The sequence below is a fragment of the Candida orthopsilosis genome (genome assembly GCF_000315875.1).
Source record: "Candida orthopsilosis Co 90-125, chromosome 1 draft sequence".
NCBI classification, from domain to species: Eukaryota; Fungi; Ascomycota; class Pichiomycetes; order Serinales; family Debaryomycetaceae; genus Lodderomyces; species Lodderomyces orthopsilosis.
The window spans coordinates 835,826-853,633 of record NC_018292.1 but is presented as its reverse complement, the minus strand read 5'-3'; the positions used below and the strand labels follow the sequence as shown (position 1 = coordinate 853,633).

At 37.6% G+C, this 17,808-nt stretch overlaps 5 protein-coding genes across 5 annotated transcripts; 2 read left to right on the top strand and 3 right to left on the bottom strand. All coding sequences in view use genetic code 12, as the record gives it.

Moving 5' to 3' along the window:
* Positions 1 to 529: 529 nt before the first annotated feature.
* CORT_0A03890 (hypothetical protein) lies at positions 530 to 718 on the bottom strand (the record flags this gene model as incomplete). Its single annotated transcript, XM_003866169.1, has 1 exon — positions 530 to 718. The coding sequence occupies one exon, from the start codon at positions 716 to 718 to the stop codon at positions 530 to 532; it is 189 nt and encodes a 62-aa protein (XP_003866217.1).
* A 108-nt stretch (positions 719 to 826) lies between these two features.
* Positions 827 to 3,256, bottom strand: CORT_0A03880 (hypothetical protein; the record flags this gene model as incomplete). Its single annotated transcript, XM_003866168.1, has 1 exon — positions 827 to 3,256. The coding sequence occupies one exon, from the start codon at positions 3,254 to 3,256 to the stop codon at positions 827 to 829; it is 2,430 nt and encodes an 809-aa protein (XP_003866216.1).
* Positions 3,257 to 8,599: 5,343 nt separating this feature from the next.
* Positions 8,600 to 10,063, top strand: CORT_0A03870 (hypothetical protein; the record flags this gene model as incomplete). The annotated part of the gene is made up of 1 exon (XM_003866167.1): positions 8,600 to 10,063. The coding sequence occupies one exon, from the start codon at positions 8,600 to 8,602 to the stop codon at positions 10,061 to 10,063; it is 1,464 nt and encodes a 487-aa protein (XP_003866215.1).
* Positions 10,064 to 10,829: 766 nt separating this feature from the next.
* CORT_0A03860 (hypothetical protein) lies at positions 10,830 to 12,299 on the top strand (the record flags this gene model as incomplete). The annotated part of the gene is made up of 1 exon (XM_003866166.1): positions 10,830 to 12,299. One exon carries the CDS (start codon positions 10,830 to 10,832, stop codon positions 12,297 to 12,299), a length of 1,470 nt encoding a protein of 489 aa, XP_003866214.1.
* A 140-nt stretch (positions 12,300 to 12,439) lies between these two features.
* On the bottom strand, positions 12,440 to 14,596 carry CORT_0A03850 (hypothetical protein; the record flags this gene model as incomplete). The annotated part of the gene is made up of 1 exon (XM_003866165.1): positions 12,440 to 14,596. The coding sequence occupies one exon, from the start codon at positions 14,594 to 14,596 to the stop codon at positions 12,440 to 12,442; it is 2,157 nt and encodes a 718-aa protein (XP_003866213.1).
* Between the last annotated feature and the right edge of the window lie 3,212 nt (positions 14,597 to 17,808).

Here is a 17,808-nt window from a genome sequence, read left to right as displayed (position 1 = left end):
CCTGTTAACGAATCAAGCATGGGTCATATTATCTATACGGAGCAAATATTAACCCTAGTTAGCCACCGTGTTTTTACATTATTAACTGAAGTGGGGTCTTGGCTTTACAATCAAGGAGAATCTACGACAATCGGTAATAATCGACAGTGTAATTAAGCGCACGATAATCATTGATCAATTAAAATACGCAAAGCCAAGAAATATCGTCCCCAAAGTTGAACTCTATTTCATTCTCTTTCGATACAAAAGTTGAGCTGTTCAACCAGTAGCTATGAAAACTAGCTAATGATAATTGTACCTTCAAAAGAACTGCTCCAATTATGTCAATCACCTATACTTCAAACTCAAAGAGGGTTTACAAAGGCATTTTTCTATTCTTTATCTCATTGATCTATCTATTTAGACATATATGTAGACTGAACATTCATTCATAACATCGAAATACTCTTAGCTTATAGAGTCGTCATAACAAGCAATCTCCTCTTCACAGTTGACAATGAGCTCTTTCACACTCAATGTCAACCCAGTCTCAACCACCTCTATTAATCCGAACCAATTTCAAATTACATTTGACTTTCTCCTTAACATACTTTACCACTTCATCGTCAGTCCAACTCTTATTCTTTTCTTCTTCACCATGTAATAGCAATGGCATCAATTCATAATGTTGGGTCAAATTAGCATCATGATATATTTTGTAACTTAATTTCAGTTTCATGTAATTTGTTGTTGTCAATTTATTTCGATCGATCTTGAGGACTATCACATCATTGCTGGAGTTTTGAAGGAATATTTTCAATTTAATATATTCAGCATTGTGTGTCTGCTAGCGTTGCTTCTGCTTTGTGGCTCTCTGTGACTCCGGCTCTGGATCTTTTGGCTCTAATTGAGTTAAATAATCAGCTTTTTTCAACCACCCGTGCTTCTTTACATTCAATGGCTTGATTTCATCATCCATCTCATCTTGAGCGGCAATTATCTTTTTGACAGTTGGTTCTTGTTCAGATGGATGCACTTGTTGTAATGGGAGAGTAACGTTTGCCGAAGAAAGTTTTCTTTGGAAATGAGAAGGATGTTGGTGATGAGCCAAGGGTTTTTCAAATTTATGTACGACTGATGATTCAATGGCAAAGATTTCTTCATTAATTGTAGTTGGTGTTAATGGAGTATTTGGTGCTGTTGAGAATTGGCTCGCATCTTTTGTATCCTCTAATTGGATATTTTGACGAAGATCCATTAAACTAGCATCACTATGTGTAGAGGAGGTTTTTCTAGGTTTCGCTACCACCAATGGATCAATTTCATATTTGGTTTCCTTCAATACTGACAAATCCAGATCCTGCTGAGTTTGCTCATGAACATTTGTTAATCTTGTATGATTATGATTGTCCATTGATGTTTCCTTTGTAGCAATAGAAAGACGATGTGAATCAACACTTGAATTTGATGTTGAATCTGTCCTTCTATGAAATTTAGAATAGTTTGAATTATGTGATGATTGTGATTGTGATGAATCGTGAGAATAGTGTGGTGAACGACTTGTGGCGTTGCTATCGCCAGGGTTACTTGAATCACGCGTTCTCTCATTTATCTTCATATTATCAAATCTCAATTCCCTTAGCTCTTCTCTAGCATTACAAGACATCAAATATTGTTCATTCTCAGACCTTTGTTCATTCGCCCTCTCCTCATCCTCATCCTCATCCTCGTCTTCTCCTTCTTCTTCGTCTCCTTCATATTGGTCAAGTAATGAAGTATAGCTCATTAAAGTACTTGAGCTAACTGATTGAGGTATCGATTCAATGCTATCACCACCAGCTGTAATCGCTTCCAACTCAGGCTGATCAGGGATTTTGAAAACACGACTAGTAGTACGTGACTTGACCAATCTTCTTGATGGAGAAGTAATTGATGTGACTGATAGTTGTGATCTCGAAGGCGAGTAAGTGTAGTTACTTTGTTGTCCTGATCTTTGAAGAAGTTGTGACGTGGAGATCATAGTTGTTGCCGATGTTGAATGCCTCAATGACTTTCTTAAAGTTGTGGCTGCCATAGTCTTTGCGGTATGGGGAGATTGCGTTTGCTCATCATATCTGTATATTGGTGTGCGTGGGGATGTAAAGCTATTGAATAGCTGTTCACTTTGGCGACGCTGGCGATGATGATGATGTTGTTGTTGTTCAAGATCTTTGTGTTGATTTTGGTGCCATGGTAGCGGTGCAGTGGTTGAGTAAGTAAAGTCATGTTCTTTACCTGTTGCTGATGATGCGAGTTTATCAATTAATATAGAGCCTGTTGATAATTCTTGTTGAGCAGCGTCGATATGATTTTCTTTGTCAACAGTGATATACTTACCAAAGTCAAAAACAAATTTATGTAAATATTGTTGTAAATTATTCTGATGTCTGGCTTGTTTGACAATAGTTTGTAGGTAGTCATTCAATCCCATACAAATTTGTTTCAATTTAGACACAGCAGTAGAATTGATTTTTGTAAAGTCACCCAACGTCCATTGAGGAAATTCAACATTCATATTAGATAGGTTATTGTTGAATTTCACAAAATCTCCAAATGAACGATTTGCATAGATAATTTGTAAATCATACTGCATCTTGACACAAAACCAGACATCTTTGGTAGTTGTATTCTGATAAATTTCATCAATCAAGCAATCAGTTGGTATTAGAAGCTTGGTGTTGTTGTTGTAAGGAGCATCTATCCTAAATTCATGAAGCCATTCTAAGGTTATTGGTCTAGTAATATCGTTTATAGCAATATCTAAATATGAAGCTGGAACCAAACCCAACTGCAGATTATTTTCCAACTCACACACTTTAAGCCATCCATTACCACATTTTTCAAGTAAACGGAGGAATTGTTTGGGCTTGATTGATAGCTCTCTAGGTGACCCAGCATTAAAAGCGTATTTGGAAACAAGAATAACTTGAAGGGGATCATCTTCAGTATCTATTGTGTACTTCCCATTCTTGTGGTGATGGTGTTTGTGTAGAATGGAATGTGAAGTTGTGTGCTTGACTGTGTGTGGTGGAGATTGTTGAGTTGCAACTAAACTACTTAGTCTCCTCCTGATTGGGGGGGTTGTTTGTTGTTGATGCTGGTGATGCAGGTCTTCTGTCAGTGCCAGTATTTGGTGCTGTTGTTGTAAGTCTGCATTAGCTAATGGACCAGAGATAACAATGTTCTTCAAATTCTTTTTCAGTTTAAACTGCTTAGATCTGAATAAACTTGTGGACATGGTCTTGAAAAGACTCTTTTGACTGATTATAATTTTTTAAAGATGACAGATGGAGTCTTGGTTGTTGCGAGATGAATATTGAAACAGCAGAAAGAACCCCTTGGGGTGATTAAATATCGCAGACTATTCAGCGTGTAAATAAAATGGAACAATTAAAATATGTCGAACAAGATTCCCAAATGGGCGCCAAATTTGGGGGGATATCTATGGAAAGTGACTTGGAAATTAACGATAGCCTTTGACGATGAATGAGGTTAAAAGAAAAGGATAGTTGAGGTTGACGTTGTTTGGACTTTTTGCAAAATTTGATTCTCAAGTGTTATTATAGTATTTATTTTATATTTTATGCAAAAGAGTAACAGTTTTTGTTATTGTTATTTACTTTAATAAATAAATAAAACTTCTTTAAAGCAATGTCTTGTGGTTGTTGTGAACTGTCTACCACCACTAATCTACTATATTGTACTTTGTTGTCCTGTACTATGCTGTACTAAAAATAAAATGCATTATACTTTGTGCAATTTATTAAGTAACCTTCTTGTTGAAGAATTGTTTATTATTATGCACCATTGTTACTTTGTTATTGTTCGGTTATTATAGTTGTTTAAGGTTTCTTAGCTTATGCAAGTTTTGTACTACTTTATAGAATTCTTCTGTATATGCAATAGAAAGATTATGAAAATCTCTTTCTTTAAAAACTGAAGACAAAGAGTTATAGTTGAATACGTTTGAAAGCTAAAATAAAAGGTCCATCATGAAAGTCATTTCATGATCATTTATAAAGACACAGAATTAGTTTTTGAGGCTAATCTTTCTGCAATTTAACTCTACTTGTGCTGGCTTTTTGTCTGTATTAAGGGATTCAAGCGCCTCACCCAGACCCAAGACCAAATTTTAGACAATAAAAATAAAAGTATCAATTTATTGTGGATACTTCACACGTGTGCACATATAAACAACAAACCAGTCAACTATTTATTCTGACTGCATCGGTGTTAACCTGTTCACTTATCGTTATTGTGTCGGTTCAATTGGTGTTTATTTTACCTTTGTATGGGTGGTAGTAGTCTCTATCGTCATCTGTATGTCGTCTATTATTCTCAATTTTGTGCAATACATGTATGTCTATGTCAAATGATTGTTTAAAAAAGTTGGGAAAACTCATAACCGAACCGCAAAACACGGACAGACAAAAAACATTTATTAATGATTATGCGGAAAGTTGCCTTACTCTTACATACTTTTGTGGTACTTGAATTTCCTTTATTATGCCGGACTTAGAGTCTAAACTCCTATGAGGAGGAGTAAAAACGTTTAGCTCTTAGGTGTAGTATATACCAGGTCAACCATTTTTACTTTACCGTGAGCGACATTTCAGAGATGTTTCTAGCCAAGCAAAACTAGACACTTCCGCTCAAGTACGGTTTGAACGAGTGCTCATTAATCTTTGCTCTTGAAGAACCTTTTGATAAGGAAAACAATATGGATTTACGAACAAACTCAATTTTCTCATGCAATTGTTTACACAGTTTTTATATGTTCTAATATTTCTAAAATTAACCGCTATACACTTAATGTAAATTGACTTATTCAATGTCACAAACGCAGGACAAAAATCAGTTATGATACCAAAAATTTCACCTGCACCGAACAGCCCTTTCTTTAGTTTTGCTCGCCGCCTCTTCTCAGTTGACACACACTGTAGTGGTTGTAGGATAAAGATTCGTTCAGCAAACAATAAAATAGTACAAGCTACCTACAACAAGTTTGCGCGTGCTTTGTTCTCGTACATTGTCGACGTCATACTTGTGAAATACCATATTTGTAAAGTCGTGGCAGAACGTCCTCGGTTTAATCACGAATTTCAGCTAGGTCCATTTGAAAAGCGAGTTCTCAAACCTTAGAGACCAAGAAGCTTTGGATTATAGACGAGTAGCTGAGCTAAGCTAGCGTTCTATTCTTGGTTGACTTCAATGAAATGAAGTTTGGTCCCTGTATGTCTACCCTGAACCTGCATTTGGCATGTTTAATAGAACGCGATTTGAACAGAAAATCAGACAGAAAACTAATATGCAGGGTGTAGTTTATAAGGTCGCAATTTCCGCCAATTGGTGTTGCCAAATCTTCTGCTATAAGAGAGTATTCTAAAATGAGATCAACAAGTCAGTCGGCAAGCATTTAGCTTATTGCAAGCAATAGATTGTACCTGGTCTAGATTCAGAACTTGTGGTCTTTGGTACGCGATTAAATCTTGACCAGATTGGTAAGCATTTTTGAAGTATTTTACTACCGATGGGAAAGCAATGTAACAAGCATCACTATGTACAGAATATGTAATGAGCCTCATGATGACACCGGGCTCTTTCAAAGAGCGAAGTGTTCAGAAGTGCAGGAAGCTCTAGGTGACGTTTACAAAAGTTTCATCAAGATAAGGTTTCGGCTTGCTTAAACAATTGCCGCGAAAAGAAACAAGGTATTAACTTTCGCTAATCATCGTGTAAAGTTTTGTCCTTCATTTATTTGTTGACTTTCAGAACAAAGCTGATCAAAATTTTTCTTGAACACTTGTAGTAGTAGACCAAGGATGGTAAATAGAGGTTTGAGTGAAAGATAATATTAGGTCTCTACGGTTATAAACTTTTATTTTTTATCTCCTTCAGTAAAATGGTTAGTAGCTTTGTTTACGATTATTTTCTAATGTGATGGTTACAAGATTTGTTTTTGTTTATGTTCTGTGTATTCGAGTTTATAGTTAAGAATGTCTTGGTCAAAGATAATAACGTGTTTTACAACTTTGTGTTTTAGATCTAGGATTTGTCAAAACGTCAACTAACAATCAAAACAAAACACAACAAATAAGGTCATGTTCTCTCCACTAGAAATGAGACTATCTTCGGTCCATCCCTTTTTGAATCAACTCAAAGTGTAATGTTAATTTTAGACTGCGCATTCTAGCTGTAAACAAAGCTGCTTCCAAGTGCTGATAGGGTCACCTTAAATCGCATGATTCTAGCATATTTTTTTTCCACTTCCATTGCAGAATATAGTGTGAAACTCATAACCATTACACCTAAACTCTTTTATCCTAGTTTAGTTTAAATCTATGATGCAATTCAACTTTAGCCGGCCCAACAAGGTAAAATACAAAACAAAGTGTTGTTGCCAAGGTCGTGGATGAAATGAGAAAAGAGGTGATTTCAAGCACTGCCCCCACCAAAACCTCACTTATCGGCTTTAACTTGAGGATATATACAAAACCACACAAGTGATTCGTTCGTGTTGGTTGTCAATTACCATCAACGTGGTAAGTGACTTTGCGATATCTTATTTCTTGTGTATTGGTGTACGTTGCAGTGCTTTGTTGTTGGTGTTATTTACACAAAATAACAGCTGACGAAGTTTTGAATCAAGGTTTGAACCATTATCGAAGTTAAAGAGTTTGATTGAAGGTGGTGATTTAGATCTGGGGTGAAGACTATCAAATGGACAAGTTGCAAAAAAGTGTAGCAGCCAAAATCATGGTCAATGAGATATACGTAAACGTTTCATGTGTATGTGGTAAGGTGTAAATGAGATTTCTTCTAAAGGATTAACGAATCTACCTTTCTACAATTAATAATATTGCCCCTCTCTCTTGACTTACAAACGTCACCACCACTTTTCGGAATTCTTTTGCACCACCAATTTTCACGATTTTAATTTTGCCAATTTTATTACAAATTCTATGAAACAGTTTTCAAAATGCCTTTTTCCTTTAAGTTATACCTAATATTTTTCATCTTGATCTATATATATGCTTGCTCTTTGTATTTACTTCCGCCTAATTACAAAATCTTCAGAGTGGAAAAGCTAATCAATATTCATCTTGTCTTTTATTAGTTTCACCCGGATTTATATATGCGAGCACGTGACTGAGAGCTTACCCACGGATCGAGAGATCTTTGTTAGAAACGAGAGGGCAATGCTACCAAGGAGGGTTTCTTTCGATCCAAAGATTTGAGGATGGATATGGCTTTCTCAGAAGTCTAAAAGCCTGCACACTTCCAAACAGTCTATAATTGTTGTACATAGTAATCGGCAATTCCTGTCTAGTTAGTCAAACACACCATGGTATTCTGTAACTTGCTGATTTAAAGTGCGCAATTACAGTAATAAAAGAAACCTGGTTTTAACACTTGTGGGGTGATGTGAAACTGCGATAAATGCGAAAATATGAGTTTCAAAATTCACAAAGTCGAATCACCCTAAGTTAAGAACAACTTCGGAGTATAGGAAACTACCCAAGCGAGCGAAGGGGAAGATTTCTCCGTTTTCTCCTATTTGTTTTGGTTGTTTTTGTAATCACTAAAATGACATTTCGCAATACAACAAATTAGCAATCGTTTTCCATAACACATCTATATGCAGAAACCATCCCTAACTTATTGCCAAACAACTTGCCCAATCGCTGACGTATTCGCTTCGGAGCTCCAAGTAAAGTCAAGTCCCTGGCTCGTCATGTCCACCGTGACGAATCCGGATAAAAGATAACCAATAATACTCAATGTAATCCACAGTTGTGGATCATTAGATCAGGCAACTGTAAACAATGCTTGGAGAGAAGGGCTTTGCATTAAAACTAAAAGGAAAAGAGTAGGTGTTTTTAGCCAATTACAGCAACATGAAAACCAATTACATAATGCAAAAACGACAAACAATAACAAACGCTGTGCCTATAAACGTTTACCCTCCACATTTTCCTCCCTTAATCCCTAATCCATTTCTTAAAACTATAGAAAGCAAATATAGTGATATAAGGCCACAAATCGTGGATTTCAGAAACAATATGGCTTTTGTAGCGCATGAACTGTGACGATAGCAATCATACAAAAGCGGATAATGTGTACAGTACCCGCGCATTTGCAGCCATACAAAAAGAATTTGCTGTAACCACAATCAAAATACTGTGTAAAAGCTTCTAACTCATAACCATTTTTATGATTGCTATGTATTCCATGCGCTAATTCTTTACCCAGTTAATCTTATTTAATACATCCTACATATCAATTTATCAGCAAAAATGTAAAACACATTTAGATGACATCAAAAATATCCCTTGTGGAAAGCAATTTTGTATTGTCTTGGCCTGTTTGTGTTGCATTCATTTTTTTGAAAGAACCACACGTTCACAATTTGTAGGAGTTCGGAGTCAAATCGTTGTAGTTTAGTGAAAAGTCCCCCAGCCACATAATCAGAATTACTTCTGCCTCAACTATTTAAGTAAAAGGGGTTTGCCACTTCCTTTTCCATTAGTTCTTAGAGTTTTAGGTTTTTTCCCTCCATAACTATACCAACTAATTAATCATGGCTCCAGTATTCACTAACTCACAAGGTAACCCAGTTCCAGAACCATTTGCCACTCAAAGAATTGGTAAGCATGGTCCCTTGTTGTTGCAAGATGTCAACTTGATTGATAACTTGGCCCATTTCGATAGAGAAAGAATTCCAGAAAGAGTTGTTCACGCTAAAGGTTCCGGTGCTCATGGTGTTTTCGAAGTTACTGATGACATTACTGATATTTGTTCTGCCAAGTTTTTGGACACTATTGGTAAAAAGACCAAGATCTTTACTAGATTCTCCCAAGTTGCCGGTGAACAAGGTTTTGCTGATACTGTTAGAGATCCAAGAGGATTCTCCACTAAGTTTTACACTGAAGAAGGTATTTTAGATTTGGTTTACAACAACACTCCAATTTTCTTTATTAGAGATCCATCCAAGTTCCCATACTTTATCCACACACAAAAGAGAAACCCACAAACCGGTTTGAAAGACCCAAACGCTTTTTGGGATTACTTTACTTCTAACCCGGAATCCGTCCACCAAGTCACCCTTTTGTTCACTGATAGAGGTATTCCAAAGTCCTACAGAAAACAACATGGTTTCTCAGGTCACACATACAAATGGTCTAATGCTAAAGGTGATTGGTACTATGTTCAAGTTCACTTCTTGTCCGATCAAGGTATTGAAACATTGACTGTTGAGGAAGCTACTAAGATTGCTGGTGAAAACCCAGACTACCTTAGAGAAGACTTGTTTGAAGCTATTGAAAAAGGTGATTACCCATCATGGACCTGTTACATTCAAACCATGACTGAAGAACAAGCCAAAAAGGCACCATTCTCCGTTTTCGACTTGACAAAGGTTTGGCCACACAAGGATTACCCATTGAGAAGGTTTGGTAAATTCACTTTGAACAAGAACCCAGACAACTTCTTTGCCGAAACCGAACAAGCTGGTTTTGCTCCATCAAACACGGTTCCATCAATGCAACCATCTGCTGATCCAGTCTTGCAATCAAGATTGTTTTCTTACACTGATACTCAAAGATACAGATTGGGTGCCAATTATGCTCAAATTCCAATCAACAATCCAAACAACGGTACTCACGTCTTTGCCCCTAATGTTAGAGATGGTTTCATGACTGTTAATGGTAACCTCGGTGCTACTCCAAACTACTTGGCCTCAGATGTCGACGTCAAATACGACCAATTCCCAATCCAACAAGATCAAGAAGTTTGGGAAGGTGCTGCTACTCCATTCCATTGGAAGGCTACTCCTGCTGAATGGACTCAAGCTACTGAATTCTACAACAAGGTCTTGCCAAAGAATCCAGGTGGTCAAGAACGTTTGGCACACAACATTGCTGGACATGTTTCTGCTGCCAAACACGAAATTCAAGACAGAGTCTTCAAATATTTTGGTGGGGTCAGTCCAAAGTTGGAGGAAGATATCAAGAAGGAAGTTTTCCAATTAGACCCAAGAAAATAAGCGTATATATGTGACCATCTTATATAGTTGCTTTTTGAGTATATGATATTTATTTTGGAGTTATTGTGTGAGATTAAGGATGTAATCTGTTGACCAGTGAAAAGCCAGGTGATTGCTATTACTAATCATTGCCGCGCTATTTTAAATGTGTAAAATAATTGTTACATAATTCACAAAGATTCTCCATCCTGTGTGGGACACTGAAAACAACGTAAGGGGCAGCAACCCATACGCATTTGATCTGAATTATAAAGTCCTATCCATGGGAATACAACCCTATTTTCGAAATTTGCAACCGGTCGGCGTTTACCCCTGGAATCCTACTGAGCTTGTCCTCCCTCCCCTCTCCAAGCAGTGCCAAATGCCTTTCACTTGCGACTTTTTCCGCCTTTTTTCTTTGAGTGATTTCAGTTTATTGATAATCCCTTAATATGGCGCTTGACTTGTGGTGTGTAGGTAAACTTTAGTTTCACTCCTGCATATTAACCAACCGTTTACCAAAGTTCTTCAATATTCCATACACTGAAAATTCTTTAGTTATCGTCTTAGATTTCGATGGAAGGAATTTTTCTAGCAGTTTATTTGATATTGTGCTCTGAAAGGGCTGACATTGCTAACAAATCCCCCCTTGTAACTGTGGTGGTTGATATGTCATCATTGTGTATTACGATAAAAGTCAAATGATATATAAAGAGCTAATTACTTCATGAAAGCTTCAGTGAGTCAAAGACTTTTAGATTGAATTACTAGCAAGTTAATCTTCAAAATGACCCCACCTCCAGTTCTCACTAATTCGCAAGGACAAGCAGTTCCAAATCCACCATATGCAACCCAAAGAATCGGCAAACATGGCCCTTTATTATTACAGGACATTGATTTGATCGACAACTTGGCCCATTTCGATAGAGAAAGGATTCCGGAGAGAGTAGTGCATGGTAGAGGCTCAGGTGCACATGGTGTCTTTGAAGTTACTGATGACATTACTGATATTTGCGCGGCTGATTTCCTAAGTGAAGTTGGGAAAAAAACTAAAACGTTCACCCGGTTTTCTCTTGTTGCTGCCGAATCAGGCGCTAATGACTCTGCTAGAGATGTTAGAGGTTTCGCTACCAAATTTTACACATCAGAAGGTATCTTGGATTTTGTTTATATCCACACTCCCGTGTTTTTCATTAGGGATCCATCAAAGTTTGTTGACGTGAACCATGTCCAGAAAAGGAACCCCCAGACCAACTCAAAGGATCCCAACGCGGCATGGGATTTCTTTACGTTGAATCCGGAAACTGTTCATCAGGTTACCATATTGCACACTGATCGTGGAACACCTGCTTCATTTAGACATATGCATGGTTTTTCTGCCCACACTTTCAAATGGGCAAATGCAAAGAATGAATGGGTCTACGTGCGTATTCATCAATTGACTGATCAAGGTATCAAGAATCATACAATTGAAGAAGCCACTCGTCTTGCAGGTGAAAACCCCGACGCTGCCCAAGATGATTTGTTTCAAAGCATTGAAAAGGGCGATTTCCCCTCGTGGACTTGTTATGTTCAAACTATGACCCCCGAGCAGGCTAAGGGGGCTCCCTTTTCAGTGTTCGATATGACCAAGACTTGGCCACATAAAGATTATCCATTGAGAAGGTTTGGTAAATTAACGTTGAATGAGAACCCACTCAACTACTTTGCTGAAGTTGAACAAGCTGCATTTTCTCCTGCCAATACTGTTCCATCAATGCAACCATCTGCTGATCCAGTCTTACAAGGGAGATTGTTTTCTTATACTGATACTCAAAGATACAGATTAGGGGTTAATTTCGCTCAAATTCCTGTCAATTGTCCCCTCAGAGGCGGCGTACAACCATATGCACCTTCTGAAAGAGACGGTTTCATGAATGTTAATGGTAATCTTGGTGCAACTCCAAACTATTTGACCAATAGGAACAAGGTCACTATCAAATCGTTCCCACTTCAACAATTTCAAGAGGTGTGGGAAGGTCCTGCCGAACCATTTGAATGGGTTGCCACTTCAGCAGAATTTGATCAGCCAGCAGATCTTTACAACAACGTTTTGTCTGAAACAGAGAGAAAAAACTTGGCTCATAATGTCGCCATCGAAGTCGCTAAAACTGAGCCAGGGATCCAGGATAGGGTGTTTAAATACTTTGGCGGTGTCAGTCCCGAACTAGCCGAAGCTGTTAAAAAAGAGGTTTTCCAATTGAGTCCAAGAAAGTAGGCAGACATCGTTTATAGTGATTGTTTAGCGGGTTATTATTTAAGTGATACATTTATTCTAATACAAAAATGCGCTAAATTATACATAAGATGAATTGAATATGAATTCGAGCAAACACGGCGAACGGTATTAAATGAATCTCAGGCAATCCGCAATAATACCCTGTCATTGAATTTCAAAAACTCGGTAATATTAAACTTAACAACATCAATATTTTCAAAGTTGTTCAAATTGGGTAACTTGATAAACAACTTATTGTAAAACACTTTACTCTTTATCAAATTCTTCAAATCGCCAATTGTTTTAATTTGTGATTTGGATAATTTTAAAGCAATAATCTCATCATGTGGATTAACAATCTTGCATTTGATATATTGATGTTTCATATTGGAGATTGCATTGGCAGAAGTTGGCGAGGGGGAGCCAGAGCTATGGGAGTAGTTTGAGGTAGCGGAGAAATGTGGATTATTTGCATTTGCATTGAAGCCTGGATGTCTAGCATTAGTGTATCCACTTACTGGGAAAACCTGAGAGTTGACACCCATGGGTGACATCTTGGACGGCATAGATTGTGGCAATTGGTATGGTTTATCGTGATACGGGTGAATCTGTTGATGTGAAGACTGGGTCTTGACCTTCGGTAATGATCCAAGCTTAGGACTATATTGATTGTTTGGGGAATGAATAACGGGGCTGGATAAAGTTGGTGGTTTTTGCTGCAATGAGGGCACTTGTGGACTCAGCGGAATAGATGTTTGATAACTCGTATATTTTGAATATTGTGGTGATGCTGCATTAGGCTCTTCAGGTTTGAACGAATCTTTACGTGATAATTTCATAGTGTGAGAGCCACGTGATGTATCAGGAGAGCCTCCATAATGTTGATCCTCTTCAATAGGGGAGAAAGTGGTGGATAAACTGTTGGTTGATGTGTCAGCACGATCCGTATGGTCTGCTTGCTTACGGAGCACTTCTGGCAGATTGTTCTGACTGTTAGAAGTCCTGGTAGCATTGTACAGGTTCAATCTCGAGTCAGCTCTAGTCAATTTCACTGAACCTTGTCTTGAAACTTGAGCAATTGACATTATATGCGACGCTTGTTGGTAATTGTTGTAGATATTTTTCGACTTTGCCCTAGTCGGCAAGTCAGCATCGTCAATCTCATACATCTCCGCCTCCTGCTCTTTCTTTAAAGCCTCCAACTCTTGCTCCATTTGTAATTTCTTTTCCTCATAAACCTTTACAACATTGATTGAGTCGGGGAGGATTTTGTTGTTGATTTCTTCGTTCGTCCACTCGGCATCATAATCTTCATCAGTTGCCTCAAGAACATAGCCCGGCGAGTCTTTGTAACCCAATTCTAACCATTCAATCAATTCTTTCGAGGTTTGAAAATACTTGTTTAAAATTAGCTTGTTGATGTAAATGTTTAAATCATTGCATCTTTTCAACAACATATTAACTTGAGTGGTCTCATGTTCAAAGGTTTTCTCAGCTTTGACAGTAGAGTCACCCTCATCGTCATTATAGTTATCTAACGTAGTTGTTGTCGGCAAGGGCTCGGGTAACTTTGGCAATCTCAAGTCCTCCAGGTTTGCACTTGAACTAATTCGACTGACCAAATCTAACAACATTATATGCAAATTGTAAAAATCTTGATAATACCGACACAAGTGGGCCCTCGATTTGTCACTGTACTGTATATCTAACCTATACCAGTACCTCTCCTTGAACAAGAGAAAGTTCGAAATTGAAGCGGAAACCGGGTATGCCCTATTGTTTATTGTTAGGAAGATGGCCTCGACCTTGTTGAATTGTAGGTTGAGATAGTTATGCTCCTTCACAATGTCAGCATTGTCAGTTCCATGTAACCAATTTATAGTTATCGGGTTTGTTTGGTCATTTACTGCAATATCAACATACGTTGCTGGAATTAAACCCGGCGAGTGTAACTTGTCAATATATTTTACCAATATCCAGCCGTCTCGAGGCTGATCCAACAATTTCAATATGTCCCCCTTAGTGACGCTCAATTCGTTGGAGGATTCAGCAGTAAACGAATACTTGGCAACAAGAATAATAGTTGGTCTAAACTTATTTGATACGCCACTTTCCTTCTTTGTCTTTGGTCTAGAAATAGTGAGGGATCTCAATGGGGTAGCAAGGGAATGAGGTGTGGCAGCTACCGATTGACTAAGGCTTTTGGCTGGCTTCTGGGTTTGCGGTTGTTGTAAGACATGTTCAGTTAACTTTGGATCTGGTTGATGCGACGAGGTTGGCGGAACCATAGTCATCATTGTATGTAGCGAATGACAGTAGAATACTAAATACAGCTTGTCAGTTGTATTGAACTTGTGAAGAGATTGTTTTGAGAAAAAGAAAACAAATTGATTATTTAAGTAAAAAAGATTAAATAATAGGAGCGCCTTGATAAATTTAATTTCAATGTTGATCTTTTGACCATCCCACACTTTTTTCAGCGCCGAATTAAACGGCTTTATAGAGATGCTTTACATTTTATAACTTACTGAAAAGTCTCAGTTAGGATCGTTACGGATATTACATGGTATTGCTGAGTTTGGGGTTATGGAAAGGTGAACGCCGTGCGTGATTTAAATACGAGCTGACTGTCATTATTGTGGGACATTTCGTTGTTTACTTTTCTCTCTGAACAAAGGTCGTGTGTTTTTGCTGAATGATACGCGTCTTTTATTTCATTCAATGATAAGAAGATTGAATCTCATTGCAGGAGCTGGGGAACGTAACTGACAAAGGGTACCCAGTCAGTGTCGGCATGTCCTCTTAAAACTGGTTATTGGTATTTACGTGCTTTGACACCAATTACCCAAATTCATCAAAAGCAAACTGCAATTATGATGAGCCAACTACAAGGTGGATAACTCTACGAAAACACTTACAATTGATATAATAACTTGGCCTAGTGTATATACAATCTCTTCTTACCTCTAGTCTTTTCCTTATAAAATGTATCCATCATGCGAACCAAAGAATTTCAAAAATCATAAAAATAGATTACAAAGAAAGTTTTGGATTATTAACAATGGACGTTCTCATAGTTATCAATCTCCTTCCGGCCATTTTTGCTTAACTAAATGGATGCAATATTAGTCTCGCTGGTAATCCGGAAGTGTGAATATGTATGTAGAACAAGAGAAGAAGAAATTTGTATTAGGAGAAAAATTTTCTTATTAGTGTTTTGGGCATGAAGCACTTTGATGAAATGAGCAAGGTGCACGACTTCAGTTCGTGAAACATACCAAGAACAATTGGGTTCCAAACGAACCCGAGATTAGGCAGCTAGCAATCGATGTTATATTCTCTTTATCTAATGATTCTTTCGATGACTCGAGTATAAGAATAGATGGTAACTCTTTGAGATTCATTCATTTCACTTTATACTGTGTGTTTTTTGAGTGTTGTCGAACGTAGAGTTATTAAAAAGACTGCTTCTGCCGTTGACACTAAACACAAATACTCCTCTCTCCCCTTAGCAATCTACGAGCCGGTTCGGTGGTGATCTTTATCATTTAGCTTGTGAAGCGGCGCCTCGCTCGGAAAATCTAAGAAAATAATCATCCTAAGAGAAGGCAAATTTGTGTCACTTCGCTTGGTAAGCTGACCGTTGATGTTTTTGGGTAATATATATATATATATGCGCACCTGTAAGCTTCTTTGCGTCCAACATTCTTCGTTGCGACACATTCAATAGGTCATGTATCTGGCAACAATGGGCTAACTGGACTATTTGGGAGTGGAACAATGGTACGTGCATTGACGGGTTTATAGACGAGATGAGGGACCGTATTACTTATTATTGGTTAGCTGTTTTGCACGGGCAATTATTAACCACCATCACATAGGGGCCTAATGGATGCTGATTCTAGCCTTCTGTTGAAACAATGTTCCTCACTTGACATACTCCTATCATGCCTTAACGCCTCTAATTTCAAATTTCAGTCGATAAATCGGCCCGTAGTACATTGCGTAATCACCACCCGAGGACATTTAGAAAACTTTACACGAGCAGGTGAATATTTCAAAATTTCATTTCACAATATAAATCTACAGACACAAATAAGCACCGGGGTTTATTCATTTGACTTTTAATGACTTGTGTGACATATAAAGTTTACCTCAACAAAATGGCATGAAAAGTGAAGTTTAGTTTCATCTTGAAAGTCTCCTAACCCTATGCAATGCAAAGTCTAATTTAATCAAACATGTCAGCTGATTTCAAGTCTTTATTTACAAAAGCAAATATCCTTTGTCCTTCTGCAGCTATATTGGGCGACTTAGTCTTTTCTTTTTGCACTTCAAACCTTTCAAATAAGCCGCGATAAAACTACAGAAAAAGTCCGGTATTAACTTCCTAACTCACTCTATTGTAGGTTGTTATATACAATGCAAAATTGGAGACAGCATATATATCGACTGATTTACAAAATTAGACAATAAATTTGAGATGTCACAAAATGTGAACTAGTTTCTATTTCATTCCACCAAAAGTTTTCTATCTGTGAGCCAGATTAATGAAGTTACCAGAACAGATTGGCATTGAAGCTCTACCGAACTTACCAAAGACAGGTAAAGCGAGTGGCCTTTCTAGACTGGTTTTGAAGTGGCTGGTAGCTTTTTCTCGACACCCTGAAACTCAAAAACTGGTTGCCATGACAACCGAAATTTACGAAATGTAAGTGATGAAATTCGAAAAAAATAGACCTTAATTTAGTAGAATAAAAAATAGTTATCGGTCAAATGCAGCTTACATTTTGTGACTACATTGCAAAGGTATTATTGACCCCTATATGGTATCTGCACTGGTTTTAAACTTTATTTTGTGCTTACAACTGTGTCGTGGGAACACTCTACAGAAGTCTAGCATAAAATGATGTCATAGGTTCTAATCCCTTCTGAATTATTAGCTCCCAAAATTCCCACTTTTCTAAGAATTGAATTTTTTACGGCGGAATAGCCCGCCCGATGTACAATTTCAACACCTTGTTTCGGCGAATGGATTAGTGAATGGTTACGGTTAGAGGCTACCTTTTAGACACATGCCGCAATAGAGCCCAAATAAGCTTACATTCTGTTTATTCACTAGGTTTCATATTGTTGATTACGATCTCTGGCGGATGGAAGTACAAGAATAATTATTCATTAAGGGCGTTGATTTGCGGACAGGGTTTTACCGGAAAATAACTTACGAGCCGAAAATTAAACGGAAAAATTTATTGTTATTTGTCTCCACACAAGATCCAAATTGTACAGTAAAACAAATAATAATAAGCAAAAGTTGAACCGCTTACTAGTCTTTTAGACACTGGGTCATTTGTGGTGGCGATATGGACTGTAGTGAGACACGTTCCAGGAAGCCTCCATTCTCGGACTTTGAATAACTTAGGTTTTAATTACTGCGGCACATGGTTTAAGGTTTAATAAAAGACTTAGCATTAATCAGTTGAGTGAGTGTGCAGTATATCTTACATTT